At 50.0% G+C, this 25,257-nt stretch overlaps 1 protein-coding gene across 2 annotated transcripts in view; it reads left to right on the top strand.

The window, feature by feature from the left end:
- Nucleotides 1–25,257, top strand: part of PPT2 (palmitoyl-protein thioesterase 2) — a 129,991-nt gene that overhangs the window by 86,210 nt on the left and 18,524 nt on the right. For both annotated transcript variants that reach the window (XM_069635019.1, XM_069635020.1), the window contains exon 4: nucleotides 18,807–18,902. In XM_069635019.1, the coding sequence (XP_069491120.1) occupies nucleotides 18,807–18,902 (96 nt within the window). The remainder of the gene's footprint in view (nucleotides 1–18,806; nucleotides 18,903–25,257) is intronic.

Raw genomic sequence — 25,257 nt, 5'->3', positions numbered from 1 at the left:
CTGTTCTCAGGTTGCACGTGTGCACACTTGCCAGGAAGGGATGACCTGTGCATGACTGTACCGCAATGGGGTGAGCGACAGCAGATGCAGAGAGAAGCACATGGGCCAGCAAACTGGCACAGCCGAAGGGTGACTGTGAGCGACTATTCGCAGATCACGTGAATGCAGCACGTTCACATTCCTACGCCTCGGATTAGGATGCCAGGAGCACATGATTCACCATGGCGAGGCTGCTATTCCCCTGACGTGTTCTTTTGTTTGTAATTTCCACTGCTCTCCTCCTATGGCAAGCACATGCCCCATATCTTGCACCCTACTGCTAATGCAGGGCAGTCTGCAGGGAACCACCGAATGATCCCATGTGTACTTATGGCGAGCCCACTCCTCCCATGATGTTAGGGGGTGTGCTGTCTTACCCATGGCGGTTGCCATATCAATGCCCCCAGCATGGTGTTGGCACAGCTGTCAGATGGAGATGCCACTGTGGGGCAGCACTCAATCTTGTCCTGGGGTGATCTAGGGGGCTAGGACCTTTACTACCTAGTGGAAGATGGTCCTGAGGGGGGCAGGGGAGGATCCACTGATCCACCTCACTTAGCCCACATCATTGGGAAGGGGACGCCACATGCCAGTGAAAGGGAACTGCTCCTTCAGGTGGTAAAATGAGCAACCTTCTCCAAGCAGGTTGAGCAACGTGGAGGCTCCTGTTTTGCTTGAAAGTCTGATGAGCACAGAGAAGACCCGAGAGGGAGAAGAGTCCTTGGAGAGAGGAGGTTAAGGGAGATAGGAGATTGAGATTAGAAGTCATCAGCCGGTGGAGGATGGAAGTCCTCAGGAGGTGGTTGGTAGGAAATCATGAGGAGGTGCTTGGTAGGCATCATAAGGAGAAGGTGCAGGAGGCTGGCGAGATTCCTTCCTGCTATATAAGGAAAGAACAGGAAGGAACACTTGGCCCAAATAATGGGGTGGGGTGAAACCCTGATATAAAGGGGATAAACCTAGGAAGAAGCAGTATGTGTCGTCTAGGAGGTGCAGGACCAAAGAAGGAGCAGAGAAGTGGAAGAGGGGGCCTACATCAGGACCCTAGGGAAGTGAAGGTGACGAGACCCTCTCAACCCACCTGGAAGCTGGGGTAGACGGACCCTGTTGGCTCTGTCGGACAAATGCAGAGAAGCTCCGATTTTGTCAACCGCTTGTGGCGTGGACACAGTGATGCCTACAGGAGCATGAAGGTGGTCCTGCCAACAACCAGACACGAGCCAGAGGAAATTCTGAGGGACTACCGTCGACTGTGAGTGATGGGGGTACACCCCACACCTTTGTGTACTTATAGACACTTGAACTGTTCAGAAGAGCTGTCCTGGTCCTTTATGTTTTGAGTTTCACCATGACGAGGACCTTTTGTCTTAAATGCTGTAGCAACTGGACATCATGTGTGGACCCCTCTCAGCTATATGACAGCACCCATGTAATCTCTCAGCACTCTAACACAGGTGATATGGGGGTGATGTTTTGTTTGGGTGCTCTTGGTACTAATGGTGATTGACATTCACCTACACCCCTGTGTAATGTTAGGGGTGTTGTGCTGGGTGGTGTGCATGTTATCATTTGTGCCCCTAGTGTGCCACATCTCCCTGCACCACAGCATGGTGTAGGAGTGCTCTGCTGCTATTTCTACTCATGGAATACACCACCACCAGGCACCTGAGAAGGGTGTTTAGGGGGCTGTTGACTTTGAATACACTGCACGACTGCAAGGATCTAGTGCAGTGGTCTTCAAACTGTGGGGCTGGCCCCCATTTGGGGGAGGGGGGGTTGGTAGGAGGTTCAGGAGACACAGTGCCCTTCCAAAAGTGAGCAGGGTGACTCCTTTTAATAGAAAATCTAAACAGATCTGGCATCTGGGGGGCCCAGCAACAATATTTTTTCTCACAGGGGCGTGGCACAAAACAGTTTGAATACCACTGATCTAGGGGATGATGGGTTTCTGTCCTTTGCACCCGTGCCATGCTAAACCCCCTCCCGACCCCACATCATTGTGTTGCAGAGGATTGTGCGTTATAATCTCAGGTGAATAATAAGCAGAACATTAGATGTAAAATACTGAATCTTTGAGTTTTCGGTATTCTTGATTTTTGTGGCGCTATCTTAACTGGATTGGGTCAGTGTCTTAGACGGCTCAGTCTGCCTTTGGAAAACTTCTCTCCCTCCTCTCAGTTTGTGGAATGTGGTGTTAAGCACCCGTTCCAAGGGTTGGGATGGTAGTAACGGCTATAATGAGGGCACCGGGATGTTGCCACCCGTTCCAGCCCTTGGAACGGGTGCTTAATGCCATTAACACCCTTCCCAAGGGCTGGGACGGGGCTAATTAAAAGTATGTTCGTTCCGTGTACGGGCCGCCAAAGATGGCTATCATGGAAAGGAAAGGCAGGGCTCCATACAGTGCCCCTCTTCCCTTTCCATGGCGGCCATCGGGAGCCGAGAGGAAGGAGCGGTAGTGGCACCCGCCGATGAAACTAGGGAAGGGGGTGCGTCGAGGGGGTGATATTGATCGAAATAAAAAGGGACAGAAGGTGGGGGAACATGACGATGGGGGCGTGGGGGGACTGGTTATCGGGCGGCTTGGAACATGGGCTGAGATCGCCAGTTTCAGCCTGCACTCCTAGCTGCCGGAAGGCTTGCTACCCCATATCAGAGTGCTAATGTTCCTTCTTGTACTGGACTCTAGCATCGCTCCGCATTCTCCGAGCTGTTTAGGGTTCGATAGACTGTTCAGGTTTCCCTGCCCCTTTCATAGCTCATAGAGCTGTTCGAGCTTCATTGTGCTTTCCAGAGTGACCAAACTTGTTTGCAGGCCTTATCTTAACTTCACAATACCCCTGTCAAAGTTCTCACGTTTAAAATCTGATGATGGCTCAAGAGGCTGGGTGCCACTCCGACCCAGTGGAATTTGGGCCGGGGGAGGTATAGCGATGATCCCCAGGTCTCTGTACCATGGTCTCCATCACATGGTAGGAAACACTTACACAGGTACGGCTCATGCTAGTCTTGAGGACCAGGTCTGCTCCCATGCCACTAGTCCATTAGGACAAGCTAATTCTGGATGCTATGGTCTTGCCCAAAACCCCGGTGAGACCCTACAGGGCAGTGTTTGCACACTTCATCCCATATTAAGCTCTCCTTGGGCAGACCTAAAATTCCAACACAGAAAAAGAAAGCTTCCTCTTCAAGCCGATTAATTACTCTGTGCTTGATGATGTTAGCAAGTGCTTTGATACAGTTTCAGCTTGACCCAGTACTTGAAAAAGGGCTCAATACATTGTTTGCCAAACCCGCTATGAACTCCAGTTTTGCAAAAACCACGTTCCCATTTTGCGACTTTCTGAACGCTAAGAGTCTAGCATGGGAGGCAACTTTTCAGAAGCATTGTTTCCTGCAAGATATTCTCACATCAGGGAGACCTTGTTCCTAATTCACTGCTGCTCAATGAGACAAAATATTTTGAGCGCTTACCAAGGCTTTTACCAGCCTCTAATCACATGCAGGAAACATCAAAGAGCTTAGTACAGCACAGTCAGCATGTAGGAGTGTCCGGGGAGAAAGATTTAAAAACCAGGATGGCGAACATGCCAATTATAGGCTTGCTTCATCCCCATGCGCCCAAAGCAGCCTAAAGAGCATTCAGGGATAACAATCCAGCCCCTCACCCAATAACAGGCCCCGGGGGAAGACCATCACTGGAAAACCCACCCAGAGGGAGGTGGGAACGCAAAATAAAAGCAACTGGCCTCAGTTTCGCAATGTTGGTTGCGTTGGCTGGAGGCAAGCGTTTGGAGAAGGCTGTAGAGTGAAGGGCAGTGGAAAAAGTGAGGGTTGAGTGATGCAGGGAGCAGGAGCATTTGGTGAGGGCTAAGGGAGTCAAGGAAAAGCTGGTGACAGCAGAGGGTGAGGGAGAGCACGATGAGGTGCTGGGAATTAAGGCAATACTGGAGAAGGCAATGACATCAGAAGGAGGATGGTGACAGGGAGAGGATAACCTAAGGTTACGTGAGGGTTGAGAGTAAGTCCAGAGGAGGTAGTGGGACCCAAGGAGAAGGACGTAACAACATGGCTAGCAGAATTGACACAGAAGAGGTTACATCAGGGACAGATGGTGATACAGAGGTGTAGGAAAGAATACTTTGAGGTGAATGAGGTAACGAGGAGACTGGACGTGTAACATCAGGGAGAGAAGAGGATCCCCCAGAGGAGGAGGAGGAGGTATTGCCCAAAGTAAGGGGTGGCTTTGAGTTAAGCACAGTGGGCAGAGTGACCAGAGCAAACCAGGGGGGTCGCATCCCGAGTGGTGGCAGCAGAGACAGAAACATGCGATTCCTAAAGACTGGGGTAAGCAAAGAAGAGAAAGGGGAGAAACACTTGACCAAACAGAAGGAGTCGGCTCACCCTACAGCACACAATGCAAGGGAAGGTGGGGGACAGGGAGGTAACCCATTGATTGAAATGCGAAAACTGGCACATTTTTCAGAGATTAGGAATGCCTATGCACTTAGGAATGCCTATGCACTTGTATCCCAAGAAAGAGACACTGGACACAGGGAGGGTTTCTGAAAGGAAAATGGCCCAATCCCATTTGAGGAGAACCATTCTGACCGTTATTTTGTTTGGGAAGATTCCATTTTCATTTGGTTTGCCCATTCTTGTGATAAATCCCTCGATAAAGATAGTGGCCTGTTAAATATGGTCTTGGTGTCCTTCTTGAAACCCTGCGACAATACATAAATTCAAACTGGACGAAAGCTGCAGCAGGCACAAGAGGGGTGACTTCCATGGAAGTATTTCTATACCATTAAAAAGTGGCTTTGCAGCAGGGGTATGTTACTGATTTGAATTCCAGCCATTCAACACTACCTTTTACCCTTCAGAGATTGAAAAAATGTGCACACACTACCAGCCATTGGCTAGTGATTTGATTTTTAGTTTGGCCTATTAGGTGGCACTGAAAGCGCTACCTTAAAAGCCGAAACTAAACTATTGTCATTAACATACAAGCTTCAAATATGGGCTTTGAATGAGGGTCTGTAATGCTTTTCCAATGGAGATGACATTTGAGGATGGATATACAGTTGTAATCCCTCTCATTCCCTGCCCCTAGCCAATGTAATCCCTATGGTTAATCCCACCCAATCCTGCCCATCTCGGAACTCTTTGATTTCGTGTGAGCTCTTCCATGGAGGCAGCCATCTTGGATGACTGTCTCTAAGGAAGCTCACTGGAAACAAGCCAGACATTTTTTAATGGGAAATCTACCATGCATCTCATGTGTATAATCCTTTTTAAAATAGCTAAATAGACATTACAAAACTATCAAATTATTAATGAAATAATGAGACCAGAAGATTTTTTATTTTAAAAAAAAAACTAAAAGGTATTAAGCGAATGTGGTGTTCGCACGCTACATTTCTTTTTACATTAATCATTGAAGAGAAGCATTTTTTTATTTTACTGGAAGCACTTTCACCCTCGGAGTCCATGTCAAGCATCCACTTCAAAACGGATAGGTTGGTTGCACGTTTAGTTTTGAAAGTCGCCAGTCATTCTCTTTTGATGCAGGAAGAAATGGGGACATTTTAAGTATGTCATTAATATGGCGGCAAAAGATTTTTCAAGTCTGTGGCTTGGTGTGCAAGCTGCAGCAGCCAGCCTACTGCTGCGTGTTTGTCGCTTGAACTTAAGTGTGGGTGAAGAGAAAATAGTGGGGGTGAGTGGGCTTTTTCATCTGTTCAGAAACCGACAACTGATTCGACTTGCAACCTGAACCCTGTGAACTGCGTGCGTGTGTTTATATCCTTGCATCAGGAAGAGTTGCGAGGAGGAGGAGACTTGCATTCAGATGTCTGTTCATGCCCTTACCTAGGTTCCTAAAAAGGGAGGAACCCCTTGAGGATTCCAAGAAAGATTTAATTTTGGGTTTGTTTTTTGCTGGCCGTTTCACCCCTCCAACACTGAGAATCCCACATCGGCTGGATTTGACATCAGCGGCCATCTCCATTGGAAGCGTTTCATTTCTTACCCAGAGACACAGAGTTAGTTTGTATCCGTTCCTAGGAAGACGTATTCTTAAATGGTTTCTTCTATGGGATTTACTGTGTGGTGGCGCCGGATTCATTTAGTCCTGGATGTTTTTGGAGTGCTCGATAGTATTTCTGTTGCATCCTCTCACTGGCTGTCACACGTGGACCTCGTCTCTTCAGGCCTTCGATGAGGGTCGCACAGTAGGTAAAAATATCTCCGGCGAGTGCTCGGGCACCCTCTTTGACATGCTAGCACATGATGCGTTGGAGGCTCGGAAGGGGTTTGTGGCAGGCAGGGAAGCTGCATGCTGACTCGGGTAGCGGTCTTGGACCAGGGCGGCATGAGGTAAACAGCAACTTTTACTGTGCTTAGGTGAGAGTAACGCATCCCGCATCCATACACTGTCTGAGAACATGGAGCACTGTTAGTTTAAGGGGGAGGTGGGTGCAGGACTGAGAGGTAAAAAGTGTTCAACATTGTTTTCGCCCCTCGGCCCCCCTCAATCCAGGCACATTTACTACGCAGCTTCTCTTGAGATGTGAGGGGTAGTTGGGAGGTTTGAAAGTGTACCTGCTGCAGAATGTTAAGTGCAATAAAAAAACTATTCTCTATGGCAGGGGCTTCTCCGATTCCTATAGGGAGGGGAGCTGAGCTGTGAGTTCTTGTGATCTAAAAACGTGTACAGAATAGTGATGTGTGCAGCCGGGCTACCTCCCTGCGGGGCTGGCCGCAGGGCCGCCTGCACCGGGACCCTGCCTGGATCGACCACTTCGTCTTTGCTCGAGGATACGCCGTCGCCTCTCTCGCTCTCTGTGAAGGAATTGCTCTACTGGGGCCCATTGCAGGCTGCTTTGCACCTTTTATGCCTTTTTGAGTTTTCTTGTTGGGGCAGTTGGAATGAACACGCTGGCTCGTTGGCTGACTTTTGCACTTGTGTGCTGGACAATTAGTACAGGTAAAAAAAATAGCATGTGCTTGCCTTCCTATTTTTTGCATCAATGTGCCTCTTTGATTTTTACATAATGCTTTTGATCTGTGGAGTTTTTATTGCGTTGTCAATTAATTGTAATGACTTTCGACTGTGAATCCTGGCTATGTTTGGCCCTTCAAACTTTGACATTTAGGTGCATGTTTTTGGAGCTAATTAGCAGAGCTTCTGAATACCGTTTTTCAATGTCCCGTTCTTACTGGAATTGGTTTTCGCTTTTGTATGGGAACCATTTTTTTTTTCTTTTTTCGATTTTCTCTCTGCCATGTGTTTTGCCTTTTGGCTATTGTTTCCCTGCCTTCACTGAGCCCATTGGCTGAATTGTTGTTGCTTTTATTTTAAATATTCCATTGTCTGGCGTAAAAATATTATTATTCCACTTTGAACTGCCCTGGCTGAGGGACTGTGAGTTTGCTCTCCTTGTATTTAATGAAGAATCAAAAAACGGAGGCGAGAGATCAGTGAAAGGCAACTGTAGTAAATCCTTTCCCGGGGGCAGAAATGCATATAGCTTCTTCCAGTATTTGCAGCCAGGTGTAGAAGAGACCATTCTACAGGAGGGTGGGAAAGTGGTAAGAGTCGCCCCCAACCCGGAGGGGGCTTTTTAAAAATTAAAAAAAAAAGTCTAATATACTGTTAAGATAGCAAGCGAGTGCATCACACTTTCTAGTGGCAACAATTAGTTAAAGGCTACGCAGACAATATTTATACTCGTGGCACTGAGCACCCATAACCAGAGCTGGTATCAGGCTTCGTGATAACAGAGCCCTGTAATCTGTGGAATGCAGAAGGGTTCAAAAGTCCCTCATCTTTGGGTAAGATTCTTGTTTCTTGACCAACCCCCACTGAATTCAGCACTAAACCTGCATCTGGGCCACTCTCAGCAACCTCGGTCCAGGGCCCAGCCACTCTCCACTTGCACTGCCTCCCTGGCTCCCCCTGCACTGTGGGACTGTCACTGTATCCCTACAGCCCCCTCCCAGCACTTGCTCTGCACTTACCTCGCACTTGCCACCAGCTGGCCCTTTTTATTTATTATTTATTATTTTTGACGCTACTTACCTTGTACTGCACTTCCCCCCCACCTCCTCCCCCTGCACTTCCTCCTTTTCCCCTTACCTCGGCACTTGCGCGATCTAAATGACACCTGGCCTAGTAGGATCGTTTGTCTGTCTTCCCCTTGTTTCCCTCCGTCTCTGCCTCGTCGCGCCTTGAAACACTTGTGTATAGGCGCGTTACAAATATCATATCATATCATATCATAACCGTGTCTGACTCTCCAGGGCATGGAGTCCTAACCGGGATGTTAAGTGACTTTTTAGTTTCGGTTATTAGGTGGCGCTGAAAGCACTACTTTTAAGCCAAAACTATTGACATTTGGAGTACAGATAGGGAGGAATGACCTATGAGAAGGGACACATACTCTTTGGGTGTTGTTTAGAGTACAGATAGGGGAAACATGCCACATGAGGAGGGACACAACGTTTTGGTTAATTTTGCCCACCCATTCAGTGGGCATGCTAATCCCTTTGGTCATTCCCACCCATTTCCTACCCCTATCTGCCCAAAACACCTCCTCGTGGGAAGTCTTTGAACTTGCTTTAATCCAGCCTTACCATCAAACGTTGTGCCCAAAGTGCCTGCCAGTGTTTTTGTAAAGCTGCCATGTGAGAGTTAAGGGCTTAATTTGGAGTTGTAAATCCGCTATTGGTGTAATAAAACCAGGTCTGCTTAAGCCACCCCATTTATGAGCACTGCATGTCCTTCTCTGGAGTCTTGTTACAAAAATTGCCTAACACCATTAGTTTTGGCTAGTGTAGAAGTATTGGCATTTGGCAGGTAGTAAAAGCCCAAACTATTGTCATTGCCAATGCTTGTTAACTCTTCGCGAGTAAGAAGTGGTATGCTTTGTGCATGTATAGAATTGAGGCGATGAGTGACTTTTTTTAGTAGCTGGCATCTTGAGTTTTTGACCCTTGAACTGTTTTATTATTGAGCTTGGTAATGGTAAAGTGTTCATAGCGTCATGAAACAAAATCCTTTTAGAGTAGCAAGTGCTTTATACAAAATATCACTTATTATTTTTAACATGCTGCCATCTAGTGGTATGAGTATAAAACTACATCAACATTTATGAGCAACTTCACTAAATGAACCATCAATCTCTGCCCATTTCTTGGGCATGATGTTATTATTTTTACATTTGTAAAGCGCCTAAGCCCTAGGGCATCAGGGCGTTGTTGAGGAACTGGTTATATGCAAGAACATGGATAGCCACAGTGAGGGGGGGGGCAGAGGGCTACCTCGTATACATGGGTATTTATGAAAACAGTCAAGATGAGGCAAAATTCGTTATGTGAATAGCCAAGTATTTAGAGCCTTGCGGAAAGGCCAGTAGGATTCTACAGCCCTCAGGGCAGGGGTTCTAGTGATGCATCGCCATGCATGGGAAGCTAGACCCTGCTCCTTTGATTTTCTTGAAGGTTGGTGGCACTAGGCGGTGAGCGTGGAGTGCTGATGCGTCCGCTGGATTTAGCTCACACATTTCTGAGATGCCACTTACGTCCGACATTTGTGTGTAATAGAAAAGGTTTTAAAGATGATTATCACTCTGCTTGGGAGCCAATGAACTTCCTTTCTTGCTGCTGATATGTGCTCTTTTTCGGTAGGTTCAGTGCAGCACGTAGGGCATTATTTTGGATTACTTGCAGTTTGTTTTGAGGTCCCTGCGAAGAGCGCATTACAGTAATCGAGTCTTGCTCCTATGATGGCTATGGCGATGGTGAGGCAACTAGATGGCGCAAGGAATTGTCTGGTTACGTTGATAAGTTTGGTTGTGTATGCAGCGGAAGACACAATTGCATTCACTTGTCTGGAAAGGGTGAGGGAGGCATCCAGGTAGACGCCAGCGTTTTTACTGAAGTTGACAGGGATATGGGTGCCATCTATCGTGAAGGCTGCATATTGTGTGTTGAGTTTTTTTTTTTAGCATGGCTGGAGACACGACTAACAAGATCTCAGTCTTTTTAATCGTTGAGGCAGAGTAGGTTTGTGGCCATCCAGGCTTGGATGGTTGAGTAAATTCTGTTGATCATGATGGAGTCGATGTAGTGGCCAGTAAGAGGGAGGATGTGAGTGTCATCGGCATAGTTTGTGTAAGCTATGCCAAGGGGGTCCAAAAGGGGTTTGGTAAAAATGTTGTAGAGGGAGGGGGAGACAAAGGATCCTTTCGGCACTCCAGATGGAATGGGGATGGGGGCGCAAGCCATCTCTGAAAAGACTCTCATGGTTGTCCCCTCGAGCAAGGATGCTACCCAGGTCGTGGCTTCCCGGGAGAAGTTGGCGGAATCCATAAGATGGTTGCAAAGGGTTGTGTGATTTAGCAGATCGAAGGCTGCAGAGAGGTCCAGGAGAAGTAAGAGGGCTGGTTTGCCTTCGTCTTTGAAGGCATCCAGCTGGTTTTTCAGGTAAGGCAGATTCCGATCTGTGACCTGGTCAGAAACCTGACTGGTGCCACCACACGATGTGGTTAGTTACTAAGAAAAACAGGATATGCTCATAGGCTGCTCTGTCCAAGATTTTTTAATAAGAAGGGTACTGTGGTGATGGGCGGTAGTTGTTGGGGATTGCTCGGTCAAGTGAGGGTTTCTTAAGAAGGAGGCGCACCCAGGATTCTTTCAGGCTAGCTGGGACCTGACTCATTGGAAAGGAAACATTAATAAATCTTATGATGCACGGGACTAGGTCTTCTGAGCAGTCTTTTTTTAATAATGTTCGCAGGACAGGTGTCACTGTTGCATTTAAAAGGTTTGAGTTTTTTAATGATATTGGCAATTTCCATTTCGGATGCTTCTCTGAACTGAAACAGGGGTGAGCTCTGAGGCTTTTTGTTGTAGAGAGGTGATTTTAGCGTGCATAGCGTTCTGAATGCTAATGCACCATGCTTTGTTTTTGGGGGTGGTAGTAGGGGGGTTTTAATTCTCGGAGGATTTTAAAGCTCTCTTGAAGGTTTCAAATGGCGTTTGCTATTCTGGAGTTGAAGGCCAATGCTTTGGCTGCAATAATTGCCTGTTTATATACTTTGTCCCTGGAGTTGAAGGAGGCTATTGATTGGACCGTAGGGTCCTTTCTCCGGGCTGCTTCTGCTTGGCTTTTTGTTTGGCGTAGTGCCTGCTGGTTCGGGGGAAAACCACGCGTTCACATGTTCTGCAGGTTTGACTTTCCTGGGTACTAAAGAGGCCACTAAGTTAATGGTGGCAGTTATGGTGCTAGAGTACAGATCTGCTAATTTGATTGGGTCCATAGAGGCAATATGGTAGGAGGGGGGCAAGATGGAGTCTTTAGATATTTTGCGGGAGCTCAGAGAAAGGGGTGAGGGCATGGCTGAGGTGGTATGTTGCTGCTGTCTAAGCAGAGGGAGGGTAAAGATGACTGTGTGGTGGTCTGACCATGGGCAGGGTAGGGAGGAGATAACAGAGATCTAGTTGTTTAAGTCCACGACCCAAGCCAGGGTTCTTCCCTTGTGGGTGGGGGGGGGGCTGAGATTCGGTGGCAGAAACCTAAGTCGCTGAGGCCTAGATTGAAGTCCCCTAGTATGAGCGATCTGGTAGTAGGTTTGAGGCATTTTCCTAGCATGAGAACCAGGTTTTCCTCAAATGAGGTGACTTGGCCTGGCGGTCGATAAAGGATTTGTATGGTGATAGTCTGTTGGGGCGGTGGTGAGTTTTATTGTGAGATGCTCGCAGTTATCTTTGAGCGTGTGGTTAGAATCTCTAATGTTAAGGGAATCTCTGTAAATTAGAGTGACACCACCTCCTCTGCATCTCTTTCCTTTCTGAGGATGGCAAACCAGTCGTGGAGAGCTAAAGATAGCATAGGACCAGACGCTTGATGAAGCCAGGTCTCGTTTATCACTAGTATGTCCAGGTTTTGAGTAGTGATCAAATTGTGAATGTCTGCGGCGTGGGCCGGGAGCGGCCTGGCGTTGATAAGGGCGCATTTGAGGATGGCCGGTGGCAGTCTAGGGTCTTTGGGTATGATGCCTTGAGAGAGGGTGAGGGGCGAGGGTTCTCTGGCAGAATGGTTACGTGTGGGTTTATTGTGGGCAATGAGGGTAGCTCTCTAGCTTATTTAAGTGTTAGGGCATCTAGTGTTCGTGTTGGTTGGGTTAGGCTTAACGTGTATGCAGTGGTTGTGGCTGACTCTCGTTAACGTGGCCTGCTGGTGTTTAGGGGCCAGTGGGCTTCTAGCCCCAAGGAAGGAGAGGCTGTGGCTGTGACTTCTAAGGCCAGGTCATGATCTGATGCCTAAGTAGGCATTTCCTAGTACTCGTGGGTAGGGGGAGGCAATGGGGTTTGGGTCTCGAATACCTCATCGATAGTCTGGTAATCCTAATTGTGAAGGTCGGGGAATGGTGTTCAGGAGCGCAGGGCTACTGTAAGGAGAAGGTGGTGTGTTTGGGCCAGTACAATGCGTGCTTCTCGCCACTAATCTCATGTTGTTGGTTGCAATGCTGAGGCATTAGAATGTTGTGAGGTCAGCGTGGAATGTAGTTTGTGTGAATGTTCTGAGAGTGGCGTTACATCTGGGTTCTGGCTGGGTGTGGATGGCCAGTGTGTCTGTCAGTGGGTTTATGCCCACATACCAACTTACCTGTATGTAACTTACCTTCTTGTATACCAACGGACATTAAAGCTGCTTACAGTGAGGCATGGGTCCAGTGTCTTCTTGGCGGACAAACCCACCATATCCGCCCCCAAAGATGGAAGGAAGTTAGAAGCATTAGAATCAGCCAAAGCCGTGACTGGCAACAGAAATATGAACTCCTACCATTTAAATGGCACATGCAAGCTACCTCACACTAATAAACCCTTTGCAGTAAAACCATGATGGTTAGGACCACAAAGCGTGAAGCATTGCTACAATAGCCTCGCTCCCTGCATGTGCAGAATAAAAGTCCACAATGACATCCAGCCTAGTCTAAGGCAGGTGCGGGGCAAGGCTACAGAGTCGACAGATAAGCCACAAACCTGCAGGAACACATTGAATAGATGTAAGCGGGGGCGGTCACCAGGGACAGGTACAGGCAACTATGTCGTTTTTATAGTGCCGTGGGTGTTTTGGAGACAGGTGAGGGGGCGTTTTGGAGTGTTTCAGGTGAAAGCAGGAGAAAGGAGGCTGGCAAGAGGAGAAAGTAGGCGGAAAAGAGTTAGGAGAAGGGGAGAGTAAGAAGATGGTGAACAGTAAGGAGAAGGTTGTGCATAAAGAGGCGGTGAAGGCTGAGGAGAAGAGGAGGAACATCAGAAGGAGCAAAGTGTCTGGAGAGGGAAGAGGAGAAAGTAAGTAATATAAAGGAGGTTGGCAACAACCGCGAAGATTGGGAGAGATACCAGGGGAAGAGAGGTGTAGGTAAACCCCTGGAGAAAGGAGTTGAGACATGAAGGGGGTAGTTGGATGCAACGCCAGTAGAGGGCAGAGTGAGTGAGTGAGTGAGAGGAACAGAACATGGGGGAGGAGGTCAGAGACTGAGAGAAGGGGAGGAGAGGAGACACAGAAGCGAAAAGGCTGAAGGAGTCCAGGAAAAGGAGCAGGCATGCTACCAACATGACATGAGGGATTTGAGGAGTATTCCAGTTACAAGCATGTGACGGAGAGTTGCGGAGGTACAGGAGAAGGTGGAGTGGAGTGTACTGTACAGGAGAAGGAGGATTCTCTGGCACAAGACAGTTGTGATTCCAAAAAGGGTCCTTCGGACTGGAGTTGGGACCTTCAGACAGGAAGGAGGAGAATTCAGCCCACCCAGTCTCTAAAGAAGCTCACGTTTCCAGTCTCTTGGAGAAAGATGTACGGCTCAGATTGGCCTTAGCCAGCCACATTATCTGGCGTCGCCTAGGCTTAGCATGCAGATGCGCGTAGGGCCTCAAGACCCAGACAAAGGGGTCTCCCAGGAGTCTAAAACGAGAATCAGAGGATTCGGAGCTGAGAAAGAGCTGTGGGGACACTTCACCTCCCTGAGTCTGTAAGTGGCTGAGAAGTAAAGATGTATCCTGGGAAGAGATCAGCGGATTGTGGAGTAAGAGTACCAGCGACTTTTTTCATGTTTGAACTGCAACCCAAAGAGAAGACATCCTTTTATTGAGTTATATTTTCATTATTGGGCCACGTTGGTAACCATCCTTAATAAAACAATTTACTTTAAAAACCCACTTTTGTGTCCTTCTACTGGTTCTACTCTGCTTCGTGGCACGGTGCAGTCTCCAGTGTTGTCACCCAGAGAGTTATAAACAGGTACCAAGTGCCTTTCGCGACATTGACCCGACGCACCACTTTTCTTTTAAGCACCATGGAGTGGGCACTGCTACAACCTCTTGCTAGTGCATCACCGGACCAGACAAGTACATATTTCTCACACGATTTTCAGTTCAGCCACTGGCCTCCAAGTTAGCACCCAAGTACAAAGGCTAAGCAGGTGACCACACAATTATGAGAAGTCACCTAGTGGCCAGCTCCATCATCAGTTCTAAGAGCCTGCAGGAGGTCTGCAAACCCCACAGTGGTGAGAGGATCTCCACTATAAAAAGGGGGTGGGGGGAGAGATATTAAGAGTCTGGAAAAGAACAGTGTATGAGTGGTACACTATCGCCAAGAGGGGCCTGTAAAAAAACTCCCGTATGACCTGTGATGACTGAGACTAATGGGACAAGAAATACAGAGGCATGGCGGATCTCCCTACAGACAAAATGCGACAAGTCATGGGCATCCCCAAGGAAGGAAAGAGGATGTCAAACCCTATTCACATAGCTCTTGATGCAAAAGGCTGCACCCATGTCAGATAGCCACATGCTTTGCACTAAGCCATGGTGCCGTCTGAAAGGGTAAGACTCCAGGACAGTAGCCACGCACTGTGGCGTGCCAGAAGAAAGATTTGGACCAGAAGACCTACTTTACAACAGGAAGTTTAATTAAGTCAAAGAAAAAGCCTTACTGACCCTACTGCTAATACGAAGGTTCCCCATCTAAAAAACTAAACTAAGGGTGCTCGTCAAAATTAGACAAAATAATAAATCTTGTCCTCTGTCCAAATCCTAACTTCTAAACTGGCCCTACCATTTAGAAAAAACAACTTAAACGGGAAAGCGGGCAGTATGGTTTGGCCTCAATGTTCTTTACTCTGCCGTCTGCCAGTATTTCTAGAAATCTCTCCTAGTTTCAAGTTCCACACTTATTTATAGGTCTCCTCAGTTTGTATCCATCTTGTTAGAGTTCCAAATAAAGAAACGGTTTCCTCCTATATACATCATAAACTAATTCTCTCAGTGGTTGTAGATGAAAGGATATTTCTTTAATCCTCCTACACCAACTAATTGGTTCTTTCGCCACAAGGTTCCTCTCTTGGGGCTTTCCCTTGGGATGATTCCTTACTTGTTTTATAGGGGCCTCCTGTCTCCCTTGGTTCTCTTGTTCTCAGTTTCCCACTCCACTCATATATAATATCACAAATAATCAGGGTGCAAGATCACGTATAAAGTCCTTGGATATGTTACTACACATTCACAACATACAATACATTTTGCTTATGGGTCAACACAATCTTTAACCCTAGGTTGTTTATTAAACATCTCAGTTTTTTTGCTAATATACATTATACCCCAAAACACCAGACATTTGTTAGTTTCAAAATACGGTAGTACCAATGAGTACCATCCAATTCAATCCAAAGGATTTGACTCATACAATGCACATTTCATAACATTTATGACAATACACTTCTATAGAAACATATGTGATCCAGAGCGTGATGCATATCTGGAGTACAGAGACCACAGTATGACATTGAACACTGAACATTACAACAAGGAGGTTGTCGACACTATAATGTTTTGGCCAGATAAAGCTATTTCTTGAAGCTCTAGTGAGAATGGCCTTCTTCAGGACGGGGGTGAGGGGGTGATATGTTATCCATGTCCGTGGGGTATCGTCAATTTATTATTTGCTGCAGTAAGTATTCACGAAATATCCCTCTTTGGAATAGTAGGAGGTGCTTTCTTATTGAAGCTTCATCTAAGAAATGATGATGGTTGCGAGGAATCCTGTCTATCTAGTGTTTGAATCACCACTCAAGCCTCGTTATGAATCACAACTGAAAGTGTTGGTTGAGGTGGTCAAGTTCAACATGGACATTCGTTTTTCCTTGAAAGCTCACAATTTTATCTTCCGCTGCCGGTGAGGTGTGCCTGGCTGCTCACACGGATCCTCGGAACAAACGCTTGTCTCACTCGAGGATCCGTGTGAGCAGCCAGGCACACCTCGCCGGCAGCGGAAGATAAAATTGTGAGATGAGATAAAGCGTCAATAAGAAAGCACCTCCCACATATGGATGGCCCCAACTACTATATCTTTCTCTTGGTCTTTGTGTGCGGCTTTGAGCCGTTTGTCTGATTTCAAAGCTCGGGTTTATAACCCCTCTGGTTATGTGTGTCCATCTCCCTCTCTGGACCTGGTTGTGCCTCATAGGGTTCGGCCCCACAGTTTCTTCTTTCGTTCTAACGGTCCACTCTGCTGTGAGCACCAAGCGTACCTTCTTCGTAGCGGGTCCTGCTACAGCGAGGTGGATTTTGACCCAATGTCGCTGGTGTTCTCCCCAGCTTCTGGGCATCCGCTACTTAACACCAGCGGTAATGTTTCTTCACTTGCCGCTATGTTGCTCTCTCTGGTTTTGCATAGTTTGTGTGGCAGACTTGTTCCTCTCTCATTCGACACATTCAGAATTTTTTTTCCCTGGCTTCAGGGCCACCACGTCCTCTGCGTCGTTATGCCTTCCATCTGGGCCAGCTCTGGTAGGGCTTCGCCGACTCCACCCAGCCCTGTACCTTGCCGGCCATGCTTCTCTTTCTCTCCGGCTCCTCTCCCAGTTTCTCTCTGGGTCTTTCTCTGGACCTCCTTCTGGGCCCCTCCACGCCACAGCTGTCTCCGCTCAGCAGAGCGACTCTGCCTCCAAATGACGTTGGTATGTCGGGAGCTCGCCTCTGCGTATCACTTCCCCTGCTCCATTCAAGGGGGAAAGTCCTTTTATTCTTGGTACCAGGTACAAAAGGGGTAAGTTTAACTGTCAATCCCATGAGAGGTCAGCATTGCCTTGATCCAACTGTTCAAATGCATTTTCTACATTATTTCGAGTTCCACAGCTGGCAGTCAGATCTACTTCTGGTATTCCCATATATGCCTACAATGTCTCAGTTGTAGGGAGTTCCTTACCGGAATGGGAGTCCTTGTCCCCTGGTGGGTTGTCATGCAAAGCGACTCGCTGGCGCTGCTTACCTGTTCTTCGTAGCTGTGTTGGAATAGCCAGAATGGCGTGGATGTTACGATGCTGGTGAATGTGTAGAGTGGGAAGCAAACCCAACACTTCCCTAATGGAACAAGGAAGCCCTGGATCAATTCCCTACGCCATGGGACGGCACTTCCCTGATTAGAGACGGTCAAGCACTGATTGGGAAGGCCACACAGGATCACTAATGTCCACAGACGATTACTTGAGAGCAATTAACGGAAGATGGTTCGAAGTGGTGGTACTGGTGAGAAGAATGCTTGGAGAGATTTCCAATCCAGGAAGCGGATACAACTCTGCAGAGGCAGGGACCAAAAGAACCCTGGTAGAAAACAGGCGCAGAGGGGAAGGAGAAAAAGGTAGAGAGTGGCCAAGGCAGGACGGCCAGGAAAAGTGAGAGGAACATTAAGGATTGCAAGAAGAGGGAACCAGAGGTTGCCCAAGAATACAGGAACCTCAGGCAGGCAAACAGGCCACAAAAGCATTTTTGACGTGGTGAGCCAGCAACCGCTGGCAGCTTAAAGGCACGGAACGGAAGAGAGGCTTGAACCTCAAGCCTAAATTGCCGTAGCGCTGTATGCACTGCGCATGCGCTGAGCTGTGCTGACAGACGCCCATGCATGAGTAGACAATTCAAGATGGCTGCGCCCACAGTACCTGATGCCGAGACCATGCTGGCCTGCGGCAAACGCCAGTGGGGATACAATCTCCAAGAGGGGGTCCAGTTTGTTTAGAACAGGTAAGTAATGTGACATGAGGGGTCGCTCACAGTGAGGTCCCGCTTTCCCAAACTCCTAGGGAGGGTTTTGCTTACCGGGCTCACCTCCCTAGCGTCACAGAGGGTAGGGCCAGGTTCAGCACAGCACGGAACCGGAACATCTTATTCGGTATGCAGGTGATTGACGCTGCAAAAGCCGATAATGTTAGGGACAAAGCTAAGATGAGGGGAGCCTTGCAGAAGAAACCTTATCAGGTAAATAAGTGGGACACAAGGTAGTATTACAAATCTTCTACCTGAGCACCATGGTCAGAGGAAGGGGAGGGTGGAGAGAACACCACTTGCAGCTCTAGTGGCATGTACATTTTGTGATGTACTTGCCTGCACTAGTTGGTGGACAGGATTATACAAATCACACCACTTGGACCTAAAACATTTTAATGATGCAAACTATTGGCACATGTATGTATTCTTTTCCATTTGCCCTTTTGACCACTGAACACTAATCCACTACTTTAAAGGGGAATGTATTTATTTAACTTGACAGGGTTCTCGCCTTTAAACATCCAGGTTTGTTGGAGGCTCACTGCTGACCATGCGTTGACTCTGGCTGCTCGATTATGTGTTGAGCTATATTGGGGGTGTTGCCATTCTGCCGGTGTTTTTGTTTCTGTCACTAGATCTGTGTTCTTTGTTTGCAGGGGGCCTGATCTGCCGTGGTTTGCTGGAGACTATGCCAGACCATAACGTGGACACCTTCATCTCGCTGTCCTCTCCGCAGATGGGCCAATATGGAGGTGCGTGTAGGGTGTTATCTAAGGTTGTGGGCAGGGAGGCAGAGAATATTCTGGAAGTGGGAGAGCATGAATGGCCCACTTTGATACTGAGCCGGTGATTTCTTTTTTGGTTGCGCAATCATTGTTAAAAGGGTGTGAACTGGAAATGCAACCAGCTAGGGAAACTGGGCAAAGGAAAAAGGAATTCGTGGTGGTAATGTATAACTTGCCACAAAGAAACGAAATTGCATCAAAGCACATTTGGGAATGGTGATGACTGATTAGCTAAAATTATGAGTACCCCTTACCTGAAATTGGGAAAACCTGGAAAATGGAGCTGGGAAAATAGCTCAGGGGCAACCTTGTCCTCTTCGAAGCATGACAACACTGAGCAGCAGGGATTGATACCCAGTCCGTACTTGGACGCTTGATTCTGGCCTGAAACTCTAGCTAAAAACCCAATATTTTTTATTTAACCTGAGAATTTTGATTCGACTCCCCAGCTGGTCTAGCGGGTTTCTCTGAAGTCCCCTTTTCTCTGCCATGTTGATGGTCTAGTGGAAGCTCAATTTCCACGTCTAATTGACCTGTGGATATTTTCTCTGGATTTGATATAGAGTTGCTTACCCCATGAACTATGTACTGAAACCTGTAGAGAAAGATGGCTGCTTTCTTCAGATGCTACATTGGAAATGTACTTGGGGGAGAATAATTGCACAGGAAGAGTTTTAGGTTCAAATCTTATAAAGTTCCTGTGGTTATTTCTGTCAGCAATTTCCCAGAGCCCAGGTACGTGTTTCAACGACTCTGGGAATCGCCACCAGACACACAAGTACAGTTCAACGATAGTGCCTTTTATTAGTGTTTTACAGGCACTCGGGCGGTAGCAAAAGAAAGGGCTCCTCAACTGAGGGCAGATTCATAAACCATCATAAGAGATCCATCTTGGAAATGGTTCTCCTGTTTTACCCAAAGTGCTTTATTGATTGACCGCCTCCTCATCCCCCACCTGACACTTGTGAGAATACAGAATCAGGATGTCAATGTCTCTACACATTTTCCACGGATACCTTTCCTAGATCATAAGGAACAAGTTACTTACCTGTAACTGTTGTTCTCCAGCATAGGTCTGGCATGGATTCACATGCTCATGAATATTCCCCGTCGTCAGGCTGGGAATCCTCGGTAAAGAAAAAATCAGTATCAGTTTTGTTTCTGATCTGTCTTTCGTAGTAATAACCAATCACTGGTCTCTGCGTCATACTGACCACAGCCAATGACTGCCCTCTACCTAAGCACTGCCTCCGGCAGCCATCTTCAGATTTGGAAGCACGTGAAGTGGCAGTATGACCAAGTGAAGAGCCGCAGAGGGGTAGGCGGGAGGGTTTGCATGTGAATCCATGCCAGACCCATGCTGGAGAACAACAGTTACAGGTAAGTAACTTGTTCCTTCTCCAGCATGGGGTCTGGCATGGATTCACATGCTCATGAATAAAGAATACATAGCAGTACACACATGCACAACCACGGGAGGTGGCAAAGGCTCAACATTAAGCATTACATCAAACTCAACATTAAGCATCTTACCTCCTCACCAGGCTCACCTCAGGCGAACAGGTTGCGCAGCACTGCTTGGCCGACCCTGGACTCCTCCCTGGAATCCCGATCGACGCAGTAGAATTTCGTGAAGGTGTGCGTCGACCTCCTCGTAGCAGCCCTGCATATGTCCAGCAGGGGCACACCAGAAAGGAACGCCGTGGTAGCTGCGATCGCTCTGGTGGAATGGGCTCTCGGACGGCCAGGCAGCGGTCGGTTTGCCAACCGATGACAGTACATGATACAGCCGGAGAGCCATCTGGAAATGGAAGCCTTCGAGAGAGCCTTCCCCTGATTGACAGGTCCAAAGTTCACAAAGAGTTGTGACGTCTTCCGAAAACACTTTGTGCGGTCCACGTAGAACTTCAGCGCTCTAGCCACATCCAGCGAGTGCAAAGTCCTCTCAGCCAGCGACAAAGGCGACGGGAAGAACACAGGCAACACCAAGGGTTCGTTGAGATGGAAGTCCGACGGTACCTTGGGCATGAAGGAGGGGTGCGTCCTGAGCACTACCCTCGTGTCGTGAAAAGTCAAGTACGGGGCCTTGCAGGAAAGGGCCTGGATCTCTCCCACCTGTCGTGCGGAGGTGATGGCCACAAGAAACGCTGTTTTCCACGACAGAAACTTCAACGGGGCCGAGTGCAGAGGCTCGAACGGAGGTCCCATGAGCTTGGTCAGCACCACGTTGAGCTCCCACACCGGGGCCGGAGCCTTCACCGGCGGGAACGATCTGAACAGTCCCTTCATGAACTCTTTCACCAGACGATGAGACCACAGGGACGTCCGCCCCGTGGTTCTGGTGTATCGGGAGATCGCAGCAAGATGAATCTTGATGGACGCGTGTGCCAGTCCAGCTTTGGCCAGCGTCAGCAGGTACGGCAGTACCTGGGGAGCCGTAATCCGTAGAGGGTTAATCTTCTGTGCGTGGCACCAGACAGAGAACCTCTTCCATTTGTGTCCGTAGCATTTAAGAGTCGAGGACGCCCTGGCCTTTGCAAGAACCTCTCTGCAGTCGGCCGGTATGTCGTATCCTCCAAACTCTAGCGCTGCAGGAGCCAGGCCTGCAAGTTCAGCGATTTCGGATCGTGGTGGAGGATGGCGCCTCCTTCCCTGGAGAGTAGATCCGCGTCCACCGGCAGCTTGATTGGCGGGGACGTTGACAAGTCCAGAAGGTCCGGGAACCATATCTGCCTCGGCCACGCAGGTGCGACGAGGATCATCCTGCACCGTGACCTCTTGAGCTGGTTGACGAGCCGGATTAGCAGTGGCAAAGGAGAGAACACGTAGAGGAACAGGCCCTCCCAGGGGAACGAGAAAGCATCGCCCATGCTCCTTGCCTGGTGAAACTTGCTGGCGAATCTCCGGCACTTGGAGTTCGTCGCCGTCACGAACAGGTCGATCTGGGGTGTGCCCCACCGTCGGAAGAGGCGATCCACTAGATCCTGCCGTAGTTCCCACTCGTGGCACGAGCGCAGCTCCCTGCTGAGTGAGTCGGCGATGGTGTTTTTTATCCCTGCCAGATGAAACGGCACCAGAAACATCCTTTGGGCGACGGCCCAATGCCACAGGTCCTGCGCTTCCTTGGACAGTGCTGGGGACCTGGTTCCGCCCTGTTTCCTGATGTAAAACATGGTGGTGGTGTTGTCGGTGAAGATCCTCACCACCTTGCCCTTGAGGGACGGAAGGAAGGACCTGAGGGCCCAGAACACTGCACAGAGCTCCAGGACGTTGATATGGAGGGACTTCTCCGTCGGGAGCCAGAGGCCTCTCGCGTGCAGATTTTCAGTGTGCGCTCCCCACCCTTCCAGGGAGGCATCCGTGGTCACTGTCTCCTGGTGGTCTGGGGTCCGGAAGTCCATGCCCGCCGTCAGATGCGCGCGGGTGCCCCACCACCGGACCGCTCGGCGGAAACTCTCGTCGAGTGTGATCCTCTCCTCGAAGCCGCCCGTCGTTTGGATCCAGCGCGCATCCAGGAACTCCTGCAACGGGCGCATCCGGAGCCTGCTCATGGGAATGAGGTAGATGCAAGAAGACATCATTCCGAGGAGGGACTTGATGGACCTCACCTTGGCCGCGTCAGAAGCCAACATCCGCTGTACCTTGCCCAGGATGGACCTGGTCCTTTCCTCCGACGGGGAGGCCAGAAGGGACACTGTGTCGAGCCTCGCTCCCAGAAACAGTGCGTTTTGCGCGGGTACCAGGTGGGACTTGGCGTAGTTCACGGAGAATCCCAGGTCCGTGAGAAGTTGGACGGTCCTTGCCGTGTGCTCCACGGAGAGCTCCCTCGTCTTGGCTCGGATGAGCCAGTCGTCCAGGTAGGGGTAGACGTGGATCCCCTCGCAGCGCAGCTGCGCCGCCACCGGTCCAAGGCACTTGGTAAATACCTTGGGTGCCGACCGTAGTCCGAAGGGGAGGGCTTTGAACTGGTAGTGACGCCCTTGGACCACAAATCTGAGGAATTTTCGGTGCCCCTTTAGGATGGGAATATGGAAGTAGGCATCCTCCAAATCCAACGACGACAGGAAGTCTCCTTCCTCCAGCTGACCCAGGACGTGCTGGAGGGTGACCATCCGGAACTTCTGTGCCTTGATGAACTTGTTCAGACGTCGCAGGTCTAGGATGGGGCGCCATCCTCCCCTCTTCTTCTTCACGAGGAAGTATCTCGAGTAAACTCCGGAGCCCCGAAGCCTCTTTGGGACGAGTTCGATGGCGCCCTTCCTGAGCAACGCCTTTACCTCCAGGAGAAGCTGAGGGACGTGAAGCTCTCTCCTGGCCACAGGGGGGACGCGCGGGCACCTTCTTTGAAACTCGAGCGCGTGGCCCCGGGCCAAGGCGTCCAGCACCCAACGGTCGGTGGAGATGGACTCCCACACGCTGACGAAGCTCGCCAGCCGGCCTCCCACCGGGGTGCTTCTGTGGGGGCCCGACCCCACGGCCGGTTCAATCCTGTTTCGACGAGGCTTTGCCGCCTTGACCTCCTTGGCGACGACGGCGGGGTCCTCCAGACTTGCCTCGTCCTCTGTAGGCCTCTTGAGACGATGAGCGGGCCGCTTGACGGTAGGTAGAGAAACCGCCGCCGGAACCTTTGGAGGCGCCCTTGCCTCCGCTGCTCCGAAAGGGCGTCCGTCGTTGCTGTAGAACCCCAAGGGCCCGGGCCGTCTCAGTGTCCGCTTTAATGGCCTGAAGGGAATCGTCCACTGTTTTCCCAAACAGGTTGTTCCCATCGAACGGCATGTCCAGGACTCTGGTCTGTACGTCTTGACGGAAGTCCGTAGCCTTGAGCCATCCACGCCGCCTAAGGCACACGCCGTTGCCCAACTGGCGAAACCCAGTGTCGGCGATGTCCGTCGCAATAGTGATGGCGTGGTCCGACGCCACCTCACCTTCCTGTAGGATCTCCAGGGCATCCGCCCTCTTGTCGTCCGGTAGGAAGTCCAGCAGGGGAGCCAGTTTGTACCATAGCTCCCTGTCGTAGCGGGCCACGATAGCCAAGGCGTTGGCCGCTTTAATCGTCGTCGCTGCAGACGAGATGACCCTGCGTCCCATAGCGTCCAATTTCTTTCCCTCGCCGTCCGGTGGGGAAGTCGAAGTGGAGGCCGCGCCCCCCCCCCCGCTTTCTTCCTGGCCGCCACGGAGACGACGGAGTCCGGGGTAGGCTGCGCCCGGAGGCACAGGGGGGCCGCGTCCGGGACCCGGTACTTCTTTTCGTACCGGTCTCTTCTAGCTGGCGTCGTGGAAGGGTTCTTGAGGAGGGCGAGGCCCTCATCCCAAATGTCGTCCAGTAGAGGCACCGCGAGGACCGTCTTCCTCTGGGCCTCGCGCCGTTGATAAAGGAATCCTTCCTTTTTCTTCTCCTCAGGGCAGAGTTGGAAAAGCTCGGATGCCCTGGCGATCATGGAGTGGAACGATCCAATCTCGTCGGGCTGAGAGGCCCTGGTGGGAGGTGACGACGGGAGATCCTCGTCGTATACCTCGTTGCCCGTACCCGTCGCTGCCGTGTCAGTCCCCGTATCATCCCCTCGGGCGGACGGGGAGGAGGGCTGGACGGGTCGCGACGGCTGAAAAGGAGGTGGAGGGTGAATCCTTCTTTTCTTGGGAGGGGGAACACCCGAAGGTCCCGGTTCAGGATCCCCCGACGGGAGAGGCTCCTCCGTCGGCAACGGTAGTCTCGTCCTTATCTCTGAGCATAAGGACTGTATAGCCAACAAAATGGCCACCGAGTTGTCTTGCGGCGCTGGCAGAGGGGAATCCGACGGGCGATCAGGAGCCCCGTCGGCACCCTCGACGCTGTCGTCGTCACCTGCGTCGGGCTCCATCCCGACGGGCCGGTCTTCATCTACACCAAGGCCGTGGCTTAAGACCTCGATCAGCTCTTCCTCCGAAGCCGAATCTACGACGACGCCCTGCCCCCCCTTTTTCTTCCCCGCCGGGGATTTCACGGGGGTCCTATCGATGGGCACAAAAGAGGACTCCCTCCGAGGTGGCAGGGAGACTCTGAGCCCTGAGGTCGCCACCACTGGTGTAGCCTCCACAGGCTGAGCCAGGGCCGCCGCGACAGTATCGATAGAGGGCTTGGCCGGATGGATTAAGGCCTTCACCACCTTAGGTGTGCTCACCGCCTTATCCTTGAGGGGGGGGGGACACTGCCTCGCTCCCCCTCCGATGGGGCCTTCGAGCTCGACCGGGGCCTCTCCAGGAGCTTCGCCGGGTGCTCGCCCTTCCTCTTACCCGACCCAGAGCGTTGGCTCGTGGCTGAAGGTGCCGGGGAGGGTGCGCCCTG

The sequence above is a fragment of the Ambystoma mexicanum genome, chromosome 13 (assembly GCF_040938575.1).
Source record: "Ambystoma mexicanum isolate Mex_15411 chromosome 13, UKY_AmexF1_1, whole genome shotgun sequence".
Classification (NCBI taxonomy): Eukaryota; Metazoa; Chordata; class Amphibia; order Caudata; family Ambystomatidae; genus Ambystoma; species Ambystoma mexicanum.
Note: the sequence above shows the minus strand (reverse complement) of the source record. Positions and strands in the feature narration are given on the sequence as shown.